The following is an 18,448-nucleotide window of genomic DNA, read 5'->3' as shown; positions in this document are numbered from 1 at the left end:
CCCCAAAGATACCCTGTAGCTAGGCGAAGGCTCCAGGAGAGCTTGGAACTGACCCAGGAAGTTGCCAAGCCAGTATGCTGAAGCCTGATTAAAATTGGGGGGCCTCAGGGTAAGTGCCCTGGTATTGCCCCTCCCTACAACAATTTGGGGCTCACTGTGAGCCAGAGTGCTTGAGACCACACTGGTTCATCTAAATTACAGTGATTGGGCCATGGCTGCCTTTTAAACAATTAAATGAAAGCAATACATGCACGTGATAAAAAACTAAAAAATTACAGAAAGGCCTAAATGAGAAGTGATTCCCCTCCCTGACCTCCATTCTCATTCCCCTCAAACAACTGCTCCGCGACAGCTTCTCTGGAGCCCCAGCACCTCCAGCAAGGAGCACAGCCCCGCCAAAACCTGTACTGAGACCAAGGGACACCGTGTCTTCTGACCTCCAAACTGTAAGATGACAGGTGTGTTGTTTGAAGCCACCAAGCTCGTGGCCATTTTTTTCAGAAGCAACAGTAATGTAATACAAACTGTTTGAAAAGTATACATATTTTTACTTAACTAATGCTATTTCTAGAAATAGACCCTAAGGAAATAACTGAACAAAACACTGTGTATGTACATCAATATTCACCACAGCATTAGACAGGAAAAGGTGGCAAAGGGCAGAAACATTAAAAAAGAAACCATCTGAATAGACTACAGTACACACGTGTATTAGAATAGTATGTAGCCATTACAATTTATCTAGGTCTATATACATAGTGAATGAAAAAATAGCCACAGAATGTAGTCATAAAAAACAAGACACTATTTGAGTCTTTAAAATACTTTTATCTAATTCCTGTATCATATGTTCCTCTGCTACATATATAATTTTATCCACATATATTTCAGTATATATTTTAAAGGAAAAGGACTAAAAAATACCCCATGATACTATTTTTACACCAAGAAAATTAACAGTAATTTCTTAATACTGTCAATCTGTGCTCAAATATCTCTGTCTCCAATCAGAATCCAAGTAAGAGCTATACTTCAGAGCTGGTTCATAAGGTTCTTAAATCTCTTGTAATCTACACGTTCTTCCATCTAAGTGCTAACCAGGCCCAGCCCTGCTTAGCTTCCAAGATCAGATGAGATTGGGTGTGTCCATAATCTACAGGTTCTTTTATCCGGCAGTTTCCCAATCTCAGTATCATTATTTTCTGAATATTGTATCTCATTTATCTGTTGTGAAACAAGCTGACAAATGGCAGAAGTGTCATCACAGAAGGACATTCCACACATTTATGTCACGCTTCGCTTACCTCACCCCGAAAGCCGTAGGTAGAAATGTTAGCCAAATCCTCAAAACACTGCAGTTTGCTTGTAGTGAACCTCTCACACACAATATCCAGGTCTTCTTTCTAGAAGACACCAAAAAAAAAACCAAACCCAATTATGTTACTCATTTTTTTCCAAATCTTTTTTAATCTTGCTTTTCTGGAATGAATCCAAGAAGAGATTCTCTTAGGAATCGGCAGTAACTTCCTCGCTCGGCACCTGGAGGACCACGCTGCCCTGGTGCTCCTTCCTTCTCACTCGCCTCACTGTCTCGTTTGCTGGCTCTGCCTCACCTTCCCTGGCAGTGGGGTGACCCGGGACGCCACCCTTGGACCGCTTCCCTACTGACACACACTCTCGATAATCTCATCCAGTCTCATGGACTGTATAAAAATTATTAGAAAACCTCCTTATTAAAAATCTAGATACATTTTACAGATACATTCAGTAGCAGTAAAACATACAGAGCAGAATTTACCGTTTCAAGTGTATAGTTCTGTGCCATAAAATGCATTCCCACGGTTGTGCCACCATCACTGGCACCCACATTCCCAAACATCAGACAAATGGGTAGTTTCTCGATTATCCAGGCCCCTCGTAACCACTGTCCTACCTTCTGTCTCTGTAAGTTTAACTACCCCAAGAACATCATATAAGAGGAATCGTACAATATTCTCCCTTTTGGGACCGGCTTATTTCACTTAACATAATGTCTTCGAGGCTCGAGTATGTTGTAGTACCTGTCAAAAGTTTACTCCTTTTTAAGGCTGAACAGTATTTCATCATAAGTGTACATCATATTTTGTTCATTCATTTATTCAACACGTGGGTTGCTTTCAACCTTTGGCCGTTGTGAGTATGTTGCTATGAACATGGGTGTACAAATCTCTTCAAGACCCTGCTTTCAATTCTTTAGGGTGGACACCCTGAAGGGGAACCACTGAATCACATGGTAATTCTGTTTAATTCTTTGAAGACTCATTATACCATTTTCCACAGGGGCTGCACTATTTTACTTTCCCACAAACAATGCACAGGGGTTCCAATTTCTCTGCATCCTTGCCAATATTCTTCCTCCCTCCCTCCCTTCATTTATTTATGCCACCCTACCCCTAATGCGTGTCACGTCTTGTCTCACTGCGGTTTTCTTTGCACTTCCCTAATTAGTGATGTTGAGCACCTTTTCATGTGAGTCTCATGGCTTTTAATGCCGTCAAACTGCAACACACCAGACTTTTATCTCCAGCTCAAACCTCTGCCTGCACTGCAGACGCGCATAGGTATCCAACTAAATGACGTCTTGAGTTTATCATGCCGCCAAGTGATTCTCTGATCTTCCTGTAGACCCGCTTTGTCCGTAGTCTTTCCCATCAGTGAACGGTGACTTTTTTCTATTTGCACAGGCCAAAGCCTTGCCATCGTTTTTACCTCCTCTTTCTGTCACACTCTGCCGCAGCAAATTCTGAGAGCTTTATCTGCATATCAACCCAGAACCTCACTGCTTTTTACATCTCTACTTCGACCAAACTGGTCCAAGGCACCATCACCCCTCCCCCGGACTGTTACAGGAGCCTCCTCACTGCTTCTGCTCTACCCCACTACAGTCTATTTTCTACATTGTAGACAAAGGGTTCTTATAAAACTCACTAAACCTATTTGCTCATAACCCTCTGATAGCATCCCACCTTATTCAGAGTAATGGCCCACAGGGTTCGACATGATCAGTCTGCTTATCTTTCAGATCTCATCTCCTGTTCTAGACACACTGGCCTCCTAGCTGAGCCTTAAACACGTCAGGCATGCTTCGATTTCATGGTTTTTGCATGTATTGTTCCCTTTGCCCAGAACATTCATACTTTAAATGGCCTCATGACTCACTCCTTGTCTTCCTTATTCCCCTCCACAGTGCCCAGTATAGAATAGAAACTCAATAAACAATTACTAGTCCTGGCTGGTGTAACTCAGTGGATTGAGCGCAGGCCTGGGAACCAAAGGGTTGCTGGTTCGATTCCCAGTCAGGGTACATGCCTGCGGTGCAGGCCAGGCCCCCAGTAAAGGGCACTTGAGGGGCAACCTCGCATTGACGCTTCTGTACCTCTCTTTCTCCTTCCCTTCCCCCTCTTTAAAAATAAGTAAGTAAAATCTTAAAAAAAAAAAAACCAAACCAACAATTACTGGTGGTGTTGAATTTTTCAGTCAAACAATCCCATCCACGAAGGCCCAGTTTCCGGAACAGGGAAAGGTTCTGCCACTTCCCGCAGATGTATCACACAAAGCACTCAAACTGAGGTTTAACTTATCCTGCTCCTCTGAGGTTTAACTTACCCTGATCCCCGTGCCGTTGTCTTGGATCTGAATCAGCTTCAGGCCTCCCTCTTTTACAACCACTTGAATACTTGTGGATTTTGCATCTAAACTGGCAAATCAAACAGAAAAAAAAACCTCAGTCTGTGATGACCCTAATGCACAAATTTTAACATGAGCCAAGGAAGAAGTACAAATTCCAGATGAATATAAGACTGCCTGTCTAATGTTTTTCCTTTGTCTTACAGGCTCTGTATCTATATTATTATCAGTTTAGAGAAAGGGAAGAGAGGGGCAGGGAGGGCCAACCATCATTTCCAAAGGACAGAATGTTCCCCACTATTTCTGCTCCTCTAGGAAAGAAAGTGAAGTTAGAAGTAGGTCCTTTTAGCACATGCTGTTTTTTACCTTCTTCTCCAGGTCTACCATCCGTTACTCAAACTTGATTCAGCCTCAAGTTCCTAAATGACTAATAAAACGTCATTAAAAATTCTAAACGTTTTCTCTTACTCTTCCCTTTTCTTTAAAAAATATATTTATGTTGGGGGAAAGAAAAAAGGGCAATGCACACAGTTCTTTAAGAAGCTAAGACATCTTTTGTACCTTCAAAAAGTGGCCTATGAGCACAGAGCACCTGCTAGAGAAAACAAATTCAGGCTGGTGCTGTATGAGAAAGAGAAGTTACAGACACAGAAAATTCTTTATTTAGAACTAAGCCAAAAAGCTACTTAAATATTAAAGGCCTTTCTCAGAAGACCCCCTGAGTTGAAGCTGGTTAGCCATCTTGACTTATATATTAAAAAGTGCGTAACTGGATCCATACAAAATCTCTGCTGATAGGATTAATCATAATCAGTTAATTCTCACAGTTTAGAAACAAAAGCCAGCCTGTATAAACTGTCAGTCAAGTCAGAAGGAGAAACCGTTCCTAGGTTCCCTGTTCCTTCCATTTTCTACTTTCTAATTCTCTGCCTTCCCCTTAGCAGTCCTTTCCCTCGCACTGTTCCTCCCGTCCCGTTATGCTGGATAGTTTGTTTTCACAATAAATCCCTTTACAAACGTTCTTCACTGTTTTTTTTTTTTCCTTTTAAGGTGTGGATTTTATTAACATCAAGTTGACTAACACAAAGGATCTGGTGTAATGTTTAGGTGCGTTGTGAGCATGCCTTTTTTGAGGTTGACAATTTACACCCGCCTTTCTTTCCACGTTTTTAACCTCTTCCCTCCACATTGTCTGACATTTCCAAAGTTCAAAATCCATACAATACCCTATAAAATCAGGTGTCTTCGAAGTGCCCCCCATAAAAGTAAAGGGTAAGAAACATTATGTGGGATCAGTGATTTAGCAACAGGAAAACCCCAAGTTAAACATAAAGTCCATCGACCTGTCCTAAAATCTCAATTTATTTAGAATAAAACTCAAAATGAATCCTACTCTTGAATGTGCATGATTTTTGGAATAACTATGCAACTGATGGAGAAAAGGAGACTTTTTTTCCCACCGAAAATTTCTATAATTTTAAAAGCTGCACCTTCTGCACATATAATTTTAAAAGTATTTCCTTTAGTTAATGGCACCATTAACATAATACTGCAAAGCCTTCTAATTGCGCCTCCACCAAGCCAAAAAAAAAGTCTCGCGATAGCGTCGGGGAAGCGGGAAGACACGACCCCCAAGACCTCCGCTGCTGTAGGCATGCGCTATACACGCCTCCGCTCAGGTCAGGGAGGCGTGTCCGCGCCATCTGAGGAGCGGCCCGTTAAGTCGTAGCTTGTGAGGAAGCCCAGGTACCTCCGTACCAGTTCTCAATCATCTCCTTGATGGCATTAGCCGGCCGCTGGATAACTTCCCCTGCCGCGATGCGGTTCACCACTGTCTCGTCCAGTCTCCGAATTACGCCCGCGGCGAGCGACATTTTGGCGCCAGAGGATCCCAGGTCACGTCGAGATGCTCGCCGGCCCTGCCGTCAGCCAATCACTACAGAGCTTCGTGCTTACATCATTGCCTTAACTCTGTTTACGCCAGCTCGTCCGCTACCCCTTCCAAGCGGCAGCACCGCTTCCGAGCCAGGGAGCTATTGATTGGGCAGTTTGAATGCCAGTCAAGTTTCGTAGGCCCGTGGGTTCCTAGGTCTCTACGTTTTTCCCCCAAAGCCGCCACAGCCCCCTAGCTAGGAGGATTTGCGCCTGCGCGATAGAGATCACGGTCCGCCGTTCCAGCCAATAGGAACGTAGGTGGCCTAGCGGGAGGTTGGTGTGGCGCTGCTGGGGTGATCTGGCGCAGAGCTTAGGTGGCGTTTGGCGCTTGCTCCTGCTCCGCCTCTCTTCTTGCAGCCACCGGGACCTCTGCCCAGCTCTTTTGGCCGCCGCCAAAATGTGGATGACACCTAAGAGGAGCAAAATGGAATTCGAGGAGACTCGGGGATTCCGGCCCGAATGGACCCAGCGTTATTTGGTGGTGGAGCCTCCGGAGGGCGAAGGGGCCCTGTGCCTGGTCTGTGCCCATCTCGTCGTATCCACCTGCGAACGCGACGTCAGGCGCCACTACGAGGCCGAGCACCAATACTACCAGCGGTATGTGGAGGAGGGCGAGCGCGCGGCCCTGGTGGAGCGTCTGCGGCAGGGGGACGTGCCCGAGATCATCCCGCCCACCCCCGAGGAGCGGGCTGCTCGTGCAGGCCTCGGGATCGCCCGCCTCTTGGCCCTGAAGGGTCGCGGCTGGGGTGAAGGGGACTTCGTGTACCAGTTAATGGAGGTGGTGCTGAAAGATGTACTGCCGGATCACGTAGGCGTTTTGGGTGGCATCGATTTATCTCCAGACACCATCCGGCAGAGGGTCCTGAACATTAACGAGAATCTACGCAGTCAGCTTTTTAACCGAGCCAAGGACTTTAAAGCCTATTCCCTGGCGTTGGACGACCAGGCTTTTGTGGCCTATGAGAACTACCTCCTGGTCTTTGTCCGCGGCGTGGACCAGGACTTGGAGGTGCAAGAAGAGCTTCTGACCATAATCAACCTAACTCATCACTTCAGTGTCGGTGCTCTCATGGCGGCAATCCTTGAGGCCCTGCAGACAGCAGGGCTTAGCTTGCAGCGAATGGTTGGACTAACCACGACCCACACTCTGAGGATGATTGGTGAGAACTCGGGACTGGTGTCATACATGAGAGAGAAGGCTGTAAGCCCCAACTGTTGGAATGTCATCCATTATTCGGGATTTCTTCACTTGGAGCTGTTGAGCTCCTACGATGTAGACGTGAGTCAGGTTATAAATACCGTATCTGAATGGATACTTTTGATTAAAACAAGAGGCATTAGACGACCCGAGTTTCAGGCTTTACTAACTTCATCTGAATCAGAGCATGGCGAAAGGGTTAATGGACGGTGTCTGAACAATTGGCTTAGAAGAGGGAAAACCTTAAAACTGCTGTTTTCGTTAAGGAAAGAGATAGAAGCATTCTTGGCTTCCGTAGGGGCAACAACAGCCCATTTCTCAGACCAGCAATGGCTTTGCGACTTCGGCTTCTTGGTAGATATTATGGACCACCTTCGAGAACTCAGTGAACTGCTGCGATTCAATAGAGTCTTTGCTGCTACTGCCTTTGACCATATTTGTAACTTTGAAGTTAAGCTGAATTTACTTCAGAGACATATTGAGGAGAAAAATCTAACGCACTTTGCTGCCTTGAGAGAAGTTGTGGATGAGCTTAAACAGCATGTTAAAGACGATGAAAAAATCCTTGATCCTAATCGGTACAAAGTGGTGATCAGTCGCCTTCAAAAAGACTTTGATAGACATTTCAAGGACCTCAAGTTCATTAAAAAGGACTTAGAACTGTTTGCAAACCCATTTAACTTTAAGCCTGAATATGCACCTATTTCAGTAAGGGTGGAGCTCACAAAACTCCAGGCAAGTTCCGAACTGTGGGAGGAATACAGAAACAAAGACTTGGGACAGTTCTACGCTGGACTGTCTGCTGAGTCTTACCCAATTATCAAAGGGGTTGCCTGTAAGGTGGCATCCTTGTTTGACAGCAGCGAAATCTGCGAGAAGGCTTTTTCATATTTGATTCGAAACCAGCACACCTTGAGCCAGCCGCTGACGGATGAGCATCTCCACGCCCTGTTTAGGATCGCCACGACTGAAATGGAGCCACACTGGGACGCTCTTCTGAGAGCCAGAAATGACCCTAATCCGTGAGCCTGGGTACCGTGACGTTGAAACACGCAACCGGAATCCAGTTCTAAAGGCCAAAATTTGATTTTTCAAGCTTTACTAATTTGGATCGCGAGAACACACCAAGTGTTTTCATTCAAATTGATCACAATTCAGGTTCTTCTGACAGATTTTTCTGTTTTTATTTCATCTCAAGAGGCAGCATGGGACTGAAACATGCAAACGCCTCTTTGAAAACTTAATGGCAAAGTCATTGTCTTCTGCTTTTATGATGTAATTGTTTTTAGAGAAGTTTAGTACTGATGTGAGTTGAATTAGAAGTCTGTTTTTAAGGTGTTTCGAAGAAATTTTAGCCTTACTTTAATGAAATGTTTAAATTCTGATGCATAATAGTCCGAAATTATCAGCTCCTTAAATGTATGTTCGAGCCAATTTGCAGAAACTCATATAGCAAATTCCGAAGTTTCTGAAAAGGAAGGACGTACATTCAGTGGAGGTGCTTTATCAGAATGTTTGAAACTTTTTAAAAACGTGTGTGAGTCTGAGGTAAATATTGACAGGTTACCTCCCTCTTACCTCTCTATCCACCCCAGTGATAATGACATTACTAATAGAGGATATAATGAAGTAAAATTGTAGGAGCAAGAATTATTTTTAAGTTGCTGGTTAGAAGGCTTCCTGCACTTTGGAGATCAGACTAACCAATTATTGGAGGTTTCCCCTGAATGATTCACAATTGGGTGTTTTACCAGCTCACCTATTAAAGGACTATGGTAAGTATAGAATCTTAATGACTGCCCATTAGTAATGCTTTTTTCTATTGTAGACAAATGTTTGGCCCTGTCAAAAAGGACGAGGCAAAAAGATTTTTGTACTCCAGAATCAGGAGGGGTGAGATACTTTAGTTTATTTGTCCTATCTGCATGGGTGTTACCGCTTTTTAAAGAAATCCTGCTTGAAGGAAACTATTTTATAGTGATATACTCTCAGATTTTGTCAGCTGCTTGAAATGGATTTGCTAGAGAATTTGAAACTGCCCTCCTTATCTTGTGTTTAAGGCAGTGCACAAGTAGAAATATGTAACTCAAGAAGCAGCTTTATTCAGGTTGTAGCAATTTCATATTTCTAGTGAGCCATCTGTTTGGTGGTAAAACAGTAACTTTGAAATTTATATTAACCATGAACAGGAAATCTTAATGTATAGCCAAATATATAAAGTGACTTAAAAAGAGGCCCAGTTCGTAGATCCTCTCAAGTACAGTCTGAAAACATGTGCTGAAGTCCTAACTATTGTAACACCTTGTTCTATGGTCATTAGTCCAGCAAATTCAAGGAACCAGGATGCAACCAGGAATTTAGGAGGAACTGATGCCCAAGCAATCAAAATAGTGCCATAAGAACCCAAGAACCAAAACTGTGTCATTGGTTCTCAACCCGAGGCAAGTAAACCCTCTTTCCAGAGGATGTTGGGACATACAGGGGATTTTTTTGGTTGTCACATTTAGTAGGGGGAAGCGGGGTGGGGTCTGCTGGCATTTAAGTCATAGACTAGCCTGGCACACTGAAGAATCGTCCCTCTCAAAGTGCCAGTAGACCCTCCCAGCGTAGATTATTTTATTTTGAGGGACGGGGAATATTACCGGTAGAAGCAAAATTAGAAGGCCAAGTTGGGCAAACTGACAGTACTTGACAGGGAATACTAATTCCAACATTCTGAGTTTGGTTGGTAAGGTGCAGTAAAGTCCTTGATATGTTCTGGCAGCTCACAGTAGCATTTATAAATCAGTAATTGATGTTGAACCAGAATAAAGGGCTTGATTCTGCTGTATACAGTTCATTGAGGGCAGAAAAGCAAGAGTTATGACAAGATACTTACCAAGGATGGTCAAGTTGAGATTTTAGTTAACAGGGAGTAGACTTAGATTTTTGGAAGAAACAAATACAGTGAAAATCTAACCAAACCACAGAAAAAATCTACCGGTAATTTCCCCATAGTTTGGGGTATTGTCTTTCATGGCAAGTGCTTTATTGAAAGAGTGATCGGAAGACCTGAAAGCTGCTCCTGCTTTCTGACCCTGGTTCCTCAAGTATCGCAGTCTTGTACATTTTGTGAGTTTCTAGTATATATTTTGCTTATGGTAACAATAAAATTAGTTTGCATCATATAGTCATTGAGTGGGTGGGGATGGGAGATATAAGCCAAGGATTTTAAATTGGCCCAGAATAATAGAGAATTTGCTATAAGCTAGTCTTGTTTGTAAAGGCAAAGTGTGTATTTTACTGTTTTCTGTATGATGTAGTTCTGTAACCGCATGGCAGTCTTGTTTTTTAAAATGTTTTTTTGTAAAGTAGTTGTTACTGGTCCCGTTGTATCAGTGAGTATAGTTAAAATAAGTACTGTTTTTTTTAAAACTCTTATGTCCCTATATTTCCCATTCCTACTAGTGTCCTTAGAAGATGTGTGTGTATTCTGTTCTCCCATATTGTCACTCACACTGCTCTACCGAGCTCACAGTGTCCTTGTGAATATTCTTACCCTCTGACACCGCTGACCTCTCCTTGAAATAGATGTTTGCTTTGGCTCCGGAGAGGTGCCACGTCCAGGTATGCTCGCTCAGTCTTCTTTGTAGGTACCTCTTTCCCTTCAACATCTGTGTTTTTGGGATAGTTAAGTTTTGTTTTAGGCTCTTATTCTACGTCATCTTCTTAGCTGATCTCATCTCCTTTCACAGCTTCAGTTACCACCTGTATGCAAATGACTCACAAATTTATATCTCCTTTCTAGACCTTTCCTAATTCATGTATCTAATTTCTAACCTAGGTCCATTCTGCTATCTCATAGCACTGTAGCATGTCATTGATCTTGTCCCTAAACCTGCTTCTCTCGTGTTCTCCCTTTTAGTAAATGGTACTTCCACTACCAACTACTCAGTTGCCCTTGCCTAAGCCAAAACCTGAGTTATTATCCATGACTTTTTCCTCTCCATTCATCCTACCATTCACAAAAACCTTCTGTTAGGATCACTGTCTAAATTTTTCTTTTCTCCAGTGCTATTATTCTAATTCAGGCCATCAGTCTGCCTAAATGGTAGTAACAGCCTTCTCATTGGCCTCCCTTTCTCTGGTTTTGATCCCTTTCCACACTGCAGCCAGTTTGTTCCAAAAGACATACCCGGTCATATCACTGCACTGCTTTCACCATTGCTCTTAGGATAAGATACAGTTTCTTTTCTGTTCATCTTTCAGGTCTCACTTTATATACCACTTCCTCCAGGAAGCCTTCATTGATGCCCGCTAGACTAGGTGCCCCAACTGCGCACTCTCTAAATATCTGTTTTTTCCAACCATACACTTAACGTACATTATTGTTACTTGTTATTAATCACTGGTAGACTGCAAGCTTTATAAGGGCAAGGGACCTTAATGACTTGCTCACTGTTATATCTTGCTTAGCACAATGCCTGGTGTTTCAATAAATGTTTGGATGAATAAATGTTTGTGTAGTGTTTTACGATCTTTGAAGCCCTTCCCCAGTGTCCTTTGCCTCCTATCTTAGACTGCTCGCTGGGTAATTGTCATCCACATGCTACAGATGAAGAAACGAAATGAAGTTCTTTGCGACTAGGGACCTCATTGTATTCGCAGAATGTAGCTCAGTGCTTGGTGTGTGGCTCAAATATGTGAATGTTGTTGGAGAAACAAACTTTGGTTGCAGTTTGCCCTGGTAAACATAAGTAGCAAAGCCAGGATTCAAACCCAGTCACACTCACGTAAGTCCACTATGCAGTCATAAGTCGTTACCTCCTTGATGTAGAAGTCTTAATTCTTTTTTCTTTAATTTCTAAAGGAACCTGGATGAAAAGTCCTGGACAACTATTTAGTGGACAAAAAAAATACTTAAATAGTTAGAAAATTAAACTCGGTATCAGAAAAAGATAATGCTGCTTAAGAGTTACTATCCATTTTCCTTTTGTAAGCATCAACCCTAGGAGAAAATGGCACACCAGTTACTTGCTACTTTTCTTTACAGACAGTTTCTGGCTCTTCTGGGATTTAAAAGTAGGTAAGTGTAACAAAACACTAGAGGGGTGATGACTCAGTCAGCCCTCCTGGTCACTAAATATTTCGTTCACTTGCTTTCCCCCTGCAGACTGTCCTTGCCAACCTCCCCCGTGGCGAAGACTCAGAAATGACATCTAGTCAGCGCGTTCTTCTTAGATTTGCTGCATTTGGTTTCTTACTTGCAAGCCTTTCTGAACTTAATTTCTGGGTAACTGGGACTTTCAGACTTTGTGGGAGAGCCATACCCTTACTCTCTTTCCTTGAGCCTTTTGGTCCAATTTAAAGGATTAACTAACTAGTGTTACACTTTTAGTTGGGTTTTCATCAGAGGCACATGAACTCTTTTCAGAGGCGGTAATGGTAGGTATGATAGACGTCCAGTGATTTCACCCTTGCTACAAAACTGGGTTTTAATCAACCTTGGGACCAAAGCATTTCTCATTTTTATCTTTTTGTAATTGAGAAGCGGCCTCATCCGACTCAGTAGGTAATTGAATTTGTGAATGCTCTCTATTTCCTCGCATTCCTGCTTGCAATTTGGTGAGTTCTTTTCTGAGTTCCTCTCTTTCCTATTTTATCAAATGCAGCCAATAGCAATAATAGTGTATTTTCTTTCTTTTTTTCCCCTTAGTAAAGGGTACATTATTGGCCTTCCAGCTTCTCTCAAGGGACAGTTTAACCCTTCCATTACGTGAATTGCCCCTGCATAAGTTATTTCTTCCATCTTCCAATAGCAGTATCCTGAATGCCTGCCAGCTATGCCACTGTTCAGTAGTTCAGGTTTTTTCAAAACAGAACCAGTTTCTGTATCAGGATGGGGTATTATATTGCCATACAGTAACCGCAAAATCTCAGTGTGTCACACAACTTTTCTCTCACTTGGGCGGGGACTTTGCTCTAGGTCAGGGGTTGACCACAGGCAAAATCTGTCCTGTGCTTGTTTCTGTCGGTAGTTTTATTGGAAGGCAGCCTTGCCCGTTTACCTGTGTGTTGTCTGTGGCTGCTTTTGCTCCACGATAGCAGAGGAGAGTAGTTGTGACAGAATGTCTGGCCCACAAAATCTAAATATTTACCATGTGACCCTTTATAGAAAATGTTAACTGCTCCTGCTATAAATTGTCCTCATTCTGAGACTCAGGCCAACTAAGCAGATACCAGCTAGGCTGTGGTTGCTCCTTTGGGGGAAACGAAGAGTATGGCAAATCACTCACTGGCCCTTAAAGCACTTTCACTGGCCAAAGTAAATCCCATGACCACACCGAAGTTCAAGGTGTGTAATCCCTCCACATGCCTGGGAAGAAAACCAGAATTATTTGGAAGACAACACTACTGATTAACACATGGTTCTATCTTTCTATTTATATAATTTCTTTTGAAGTATTTTTTTATTGGGGTAAAACTTACATTCAGTAAAATGTGCAAAAATTCATTGTACAGCACAGTGGATACTTGTATACACCCCTGACTCTTATCACCCAGATCAGGATGCTAAACATTTCTAGCATCTCAGGAGGTGCTCTGCTGTCCCTCCCCCATACACACAACCACGGTTCTCACCTTCATCCCTATGGATCACTTTGTCTGCTTTAAAACCTAATGTAAGCGTAATCGTCACATGTAACCTTATGTCTTGTCTGACATGTCCGTGTGAGTCATCCATGTTGCGTGTAGCAGCAGCTCCTGTTTTACTTGGGCAGTATTCCCATGTGTGACCAACACAACTAATCCATTCTAGTGTTGTTGGAAATGGTTGTTTCCAGTTGGTGGTTATTACGAATAAAGTTGCTGTGGACATTTTTGTATCTGTCCATGAGTATGCACCGGCTTCTCTTGGGATACTCTGGTATATACCCTGCTTCCACACTTCCCACACGGTCGTTAATCACACAGCAACCAGAGTGGTCCTTTTTATTGTATTTTTTTAACGTGAATCAGGCCATGCCACTCATGTGCTCAGAATCCTCCCATGGCTGAGTATGCAATCAGAATAAAATCCAAGGTCTTTATCGTAATCTACGAGGCACTGCATGACCTGCCCCCACACGTACCTCTTTGTTCCCACACCGTCTCACACCACTTTAGTGCTTTCCCTAGCCTCCCTCCCCTCACTCTGCTCCAGTAGACACTGCTCACAAATTGAGAAGTCAAGGTAAGTTATTTGACCCTGTCCTTAAAGAGGTCGTCCTCTACATCGATAATTTTAATATAAGCCATATCGCTCACTAAGGTCATTCTGAATATGCGGCAGAACCAGGACAAAAGCTATTTCCTGACCCCTGTTACTGTGCTTTTCCCACTCTTCTGTGCTGTCATCACCAGATTCCTTTACCCAAGAATCTTTGCAGTCTTGCCCTTTGGTTCTAGCTAGTGAAGGCTGAGACAGGATCTTGGTGCTAACACGGAAATCTTCCAGGGTTGTAGAATTCTTTTGAGATACCTTTACATTAGAATTCTTTAAAATACCTTTTTAAAAATTTTATTTTCAGAGAAAGGGGAAGGGAGGGAGAAAGTGAAAGAGAGAAACATCAATGTGTGGTTGCCTCTTGGGCGCCCCCTACCATGGACCTGGCCCACAACGCAGGCAGTGCCCTGACTGGGAATTGAACCATTGGCTGTTTGGTTTGCAGGCCAGCACTCAATCCACTGAGCCACACCAGCCAGGGCAGAACTCTGCAAGATATCTTAACATAAAATGTTAATATTTTGATGTATGTTCTGGAATAGTTTATACACATAGTACCTGTTTGTAGAGGGTATGAAAAAATTTATTTGAAAAGAACAGGACAGGTGCCACATTAGGTAATTATTTCACAACTTTTCAATTTCTTCTATGTCTCCTGTATTTAAATTTCTTTAAAGAATTTTTTTAATGTGTTGATTTTTAGAGAGAGAAACATCAATTTGTTCCACTTATTTGTGCATGCGTTGCTTGATTTTGTATGTGCCCTGACCGGGGATGGAACCTGCAACCGGGGCATATTGGGACAGCACTCTAACCACTTAACTACCTGACCAGAGAGCACTTGAATTTCATTTATTTAAAAATTTTTCCTAGGAGATTTCACATTAAAATTTTCAAATTTTTGAATTGTTCATAGCATTTTTATTTTATCTCCTCTGTATCTCTGGTTATATTCTCTCATTCCTAGTGTTTGGACTTTCTCTTTTGCTTAATTTGCCTCATTACAGATTTTTATATATTTTTTAGTCCTTTTCAAAAGAATTTAATCCGCATTTACATATCAGCGTTATTATTTTCCAGTTTCTTGATTCTGCTTTTGTTTTATTTCTTACTATTTTTTATTCTTTTTGTTAATTTTCTCTATTCCTTTAGTTGAATATTTTTATACTTTGTTTAATTGTTAGCCTGTTTTCATTGTACATCAAATATCAATATAAAGTAAGCTTCTAGGGTTTGTGTTTTTCCTTTTATTGCCTTGAATTCTTGTTTGACTTGTCTATGCTGCCACTGAGATAACTCCTTTAGCATTGAAGTTCTTACTTAATCTCTAAAAACAAGAAACCACACTGGCTGGTGTGGCTCAGCGGATTGAGCTCCAGCCTGGCAGATGAGATAGAGCCTGTTTGATTCCCAGTCAGGGCACGTGCCTGGGTTGCAGGCTAGGTCCATAGTTAGGGGAGAACAAGAGGCAACGGATTTATGTATCTCTCACACAAACATGTTTCTCTTTCTCCCTTCCCCTCTCCCTCACAATAATTTTTTAAATAAATAAAAACAAGAATACTTTCTTACATAATTACACTGCTGTTGTTAAATAGTAATTCTTTGACAAAAACTAACACCTTGTCCGTATTCAGTTTCTGTAATTGTTCTCAAAAATTACTTTTAATAATTGGCTTCTTCAAATCAGGATCCAAGCAAGGTTCATACATCATATTTGGTGGTTGTGTCTCTTAAATCTCATTTAAGCCAGAGGAGTCCATCTTCCTGCTCCCTATTTTTTCATGCCATTGACTTGTTGGAGGAACCAGGTCAGTTGTATAGAATGTGTCACATTCTAGATTTATCTGTTTTCTCCCCTATCATGTTGTTTAATTTGTTCCCCTATCTTCCATGTTTCATAGAGTCTTCAATTTAGTTCTAAAGGTTTGATTAGATTCAGGTTTAACTATTGTGACTGGAGTCCTGAAAAGGCGGTGCTGTGTGTATTGGTTACTTAGATAGGTTTCAAGTGTACAATTCTGTATAGCACATCATCTGCATGTTGCCCCCTGCCGTCACCATTTATCCCCCTTTACCCTCCTCTCCCTGTCTCCCCCCACCACCCCCCGGTGATCACCATACTGATGTCTGTGTCTCTGTCTATGAGGGTTTTTTGTGGTTTTTTTTGTCTTTTGTGTTTTTTTTGCTTAACCCCTTCACCTATGTCACCCAGCCCCCTAACCTCACCCCCGCGCCTGGACAGCTGTCTATTCTTTATGAGTCTGTTTCTATTTTGTTGTTTTTCATTAGTTTCCACATGTAAGTAAAATCATAGGGTATTTGTCTTTCTCTGACTGGTAAGGTGGGTCAGTGGGTTCGTGTGGTTACAACCTGATCCTGCCTTTGTCATTCCCCACAGTCTTCCGCCTGGTGGTTTTGATCCACAGATCATCGTTGCCTGAATCCATTATTTAATTAGCACTTGAAACATAGTTAGATTTCAGACTCTATCATTCCTCCTACAGTTGTTAGCCGAAATTCTCCTATAAAGTAGAACTTCCCTTATTAACTGGGACTATAGTTTGAAACAGACGTGCAGAGGAGTCACAGACAAGTTCCCTGAAGGTAGGAATTTATTTTGCTTTACTGATGAATCCCCAGTACCCAAACCAGTGCCTGCCACTAGTAGGCCTTCATTAGATAATTGTTGAAGTCAATAAATGCTCAATTCTTCCCCTTTACTAATTTTCAAGGTTAGGAGTTGGTGTCTCTCTTTTTAGTTTGTGGACTTTTCATATCTTAATAAAAACTTGTATTTATAGACATTTTTAATTGTTTCAGTCAGTTTGCAGTCGTTATTCTTTTCTATGCTCATGCTGCCTCGTCCTTGATCATCGGGAGTGCCTTTGAGTTGGCTCCGGTATCCTTTGCCACGATCCCGCAATCTTTGATGGCTCCCATGCATTTCCGCATAAGGTGATCCTGGCTCATCTCTGCGTTGCTACCCCATATTTGGTCAGGAGCCCCAACTCCTTGAAATAGAGAATGGCAGGTGAAGACCACCATTAGGAGGTTGATACTGCTTGTTGTTCACAGGCTGTCATTGTTTGCAGGCCTTTCCAGTGCACAGAGCTAACATATACAGGGCGGGGCAAAGCAGGTTTACAGTTGTTCGTATGGGAAATAATAGAATAATTAATAAATAATACTAGAGTAAACTCTGTGTTTCACATACTCACAACTGTAAACCTAGTTTTGTCCTACCCTGTATTTTTGATGATAAAAAAAATAAGGCCATACTGATATTTCTAATTCAAATTTAATATTGCATAGTTTTTACTTTGATTTTGTACTGATACTTCTTTTATACTGAACACATTTGTTTCTAAAGTATTAACATAATTTGCTTTATTCTATAATATACATAAAATTCTTTTTTTTTAAGATCTTATTTATTTATTTTTAGAGAGGGGGGAAGGAAGGGAGAGAGGAAGAGAAACATCAGTGTGTGGTTGCCTCTCGCACACCCCCTACTGGGGACCTGGCCTGCAACCCAGGCATGTGCCCTGACTGGGAATCGAACCAGCGACCCTTAGGTTCACAGGCAGGCACTCAATCCACTGAGCCACACCAGCCAGGGCAATATACATAAAATTCTTTAAAATAAAAAAGCAACAATATTTAAAATAGTTTAATGATATTACTAACGGTGGGCTTACCAAGTGAAGTTGAGATTTCTGTACAGTTCTCATTGTCTTCACAGTAGAATCCACTAAGAACGCACAGTTAAAATACTGTTCTTCAAAGATAATTGAAATAATTTGTGTGTGCATGGTTATGTGACCAACCTGACATTCATTTAGTTTTATTTGTTTCAGTTTGGGACAGGTTTTAGATTACTTTTTCTTTTTTTTAATTTATCATATCATACAAGAAATTGAGCTTAGGGGCTGTTTAGTGAAGAATTTCACCTATGTCGGTCATACCTCAATATATATATTATTTCTGAAGATAAAATTACATGGTGTCTCATTTCCATCCTTTCCCTTGTTATGCAAGGCGCATGGCTGTCTGAAATTCACCCTGGGTTCTCACCATGCATTGTCTAGAAAATGAACTAGCTAGACCCTCATCCTTTTCTTCAACGAGATGATAGCACCTATGAAGAATAAGGCCAGCTGCAAAACCAGAGGGAATACTATCCAGCACAAGATTGCTTTCCCTTCTGACACAAACGCAAGTTTGGGGGAGCTCCCAAAACTGCCCTCAGGTTCAGTAATACACTAGCAGGACTCATAAATGTCACTGAAAGTGGTTGTACTTGTGATTATGGTTTATAAAAGGAAAGGATACATATTAAAAATCAGTCAGGCCCTGACTGGTGTGGCTCAGTGGATTGAGCACCAGCCTATGAACCCAAG

General features: G+C 42.0%; 2 protein-coding genes across 3 annotated transcripts in view; one reads left to right on the top strand and one right to left on the bottom strand.

Annotated features, from left to right (window-relative positions):
• The window catches only part of MLH1 (mutL homolog 1), a 35,652-nt gene extending 29,968 nt beyond the window's left edge, over positions 1-5,684 (bottom strand). Inside the window, exons 1-3 of one of the 2 annotated variants that reach the window (XM_053930215.2) lie at positions 5,425-5,684; positions 3,646-3,736; positions 1,305-1,403 (exon numbers count right to left, since the gene is read on the bottom strand). In XM_053930215.2, coding sequence (XP_053786190.1) covers positions 1,305-1,403; positions 3,646-3,736; positions 5,425-5,540 — 306 coding nt within the window. In that variant the 5' untranslated portion in view covers positions 5,541-5,684. The remainder of the gene's footprint in view (positions 1-1,304; positions 1,404-3,645; positions 3,737-5,424) is intronic. The other variant, XM_053930216.2, reaches the window with a different exon arrangement.
• A 117-nt stretch (positions 5,685-5,801) lies between these two features.
• Positions 5,802-11,294, top strand: EPM2AIP1 (EPM2A interacting protein 1). Its single transcript, XM_024566051.4, has 2 exons — positions 5,802-8,574; positions 9,120-11,294. The coding sequence occupies exon 1, from the start codon at positions 5,999-6,001 to the stop codon at positions 7,823-7,825; it is 1,827 nt and encodes a 608-aa protein (XP_024421819.2). The 5' UTR covers positions 5,802-5,998; the 3' UTR covers positions 7,826-8,574; positions 9,120-11,294.
• The last annotated feature ends 7,154 nt before the right edge of the window (positions 11,295-18,448 follow it).

Source organism: Desmodus rotundus, chromosome 8, assembly GCF_022682495.2.
Source record: "Desmodus rotundus isolate HL8 chromosome 8, HLdesRot8A.1, whole genome shotgun sequence".
In the NCBI taxonomy this organism is placed as follows: Eukaryota; Metazoa; Chordata; class Mammalia; order Chiroptera; family Phyllostomidae; genus Desmodus; species Desmodus rotundus.
Note: the sequence above shows the minus strand (reverse complement) of the source record. Positions and strands in the feature narration are given on the sequence as shown.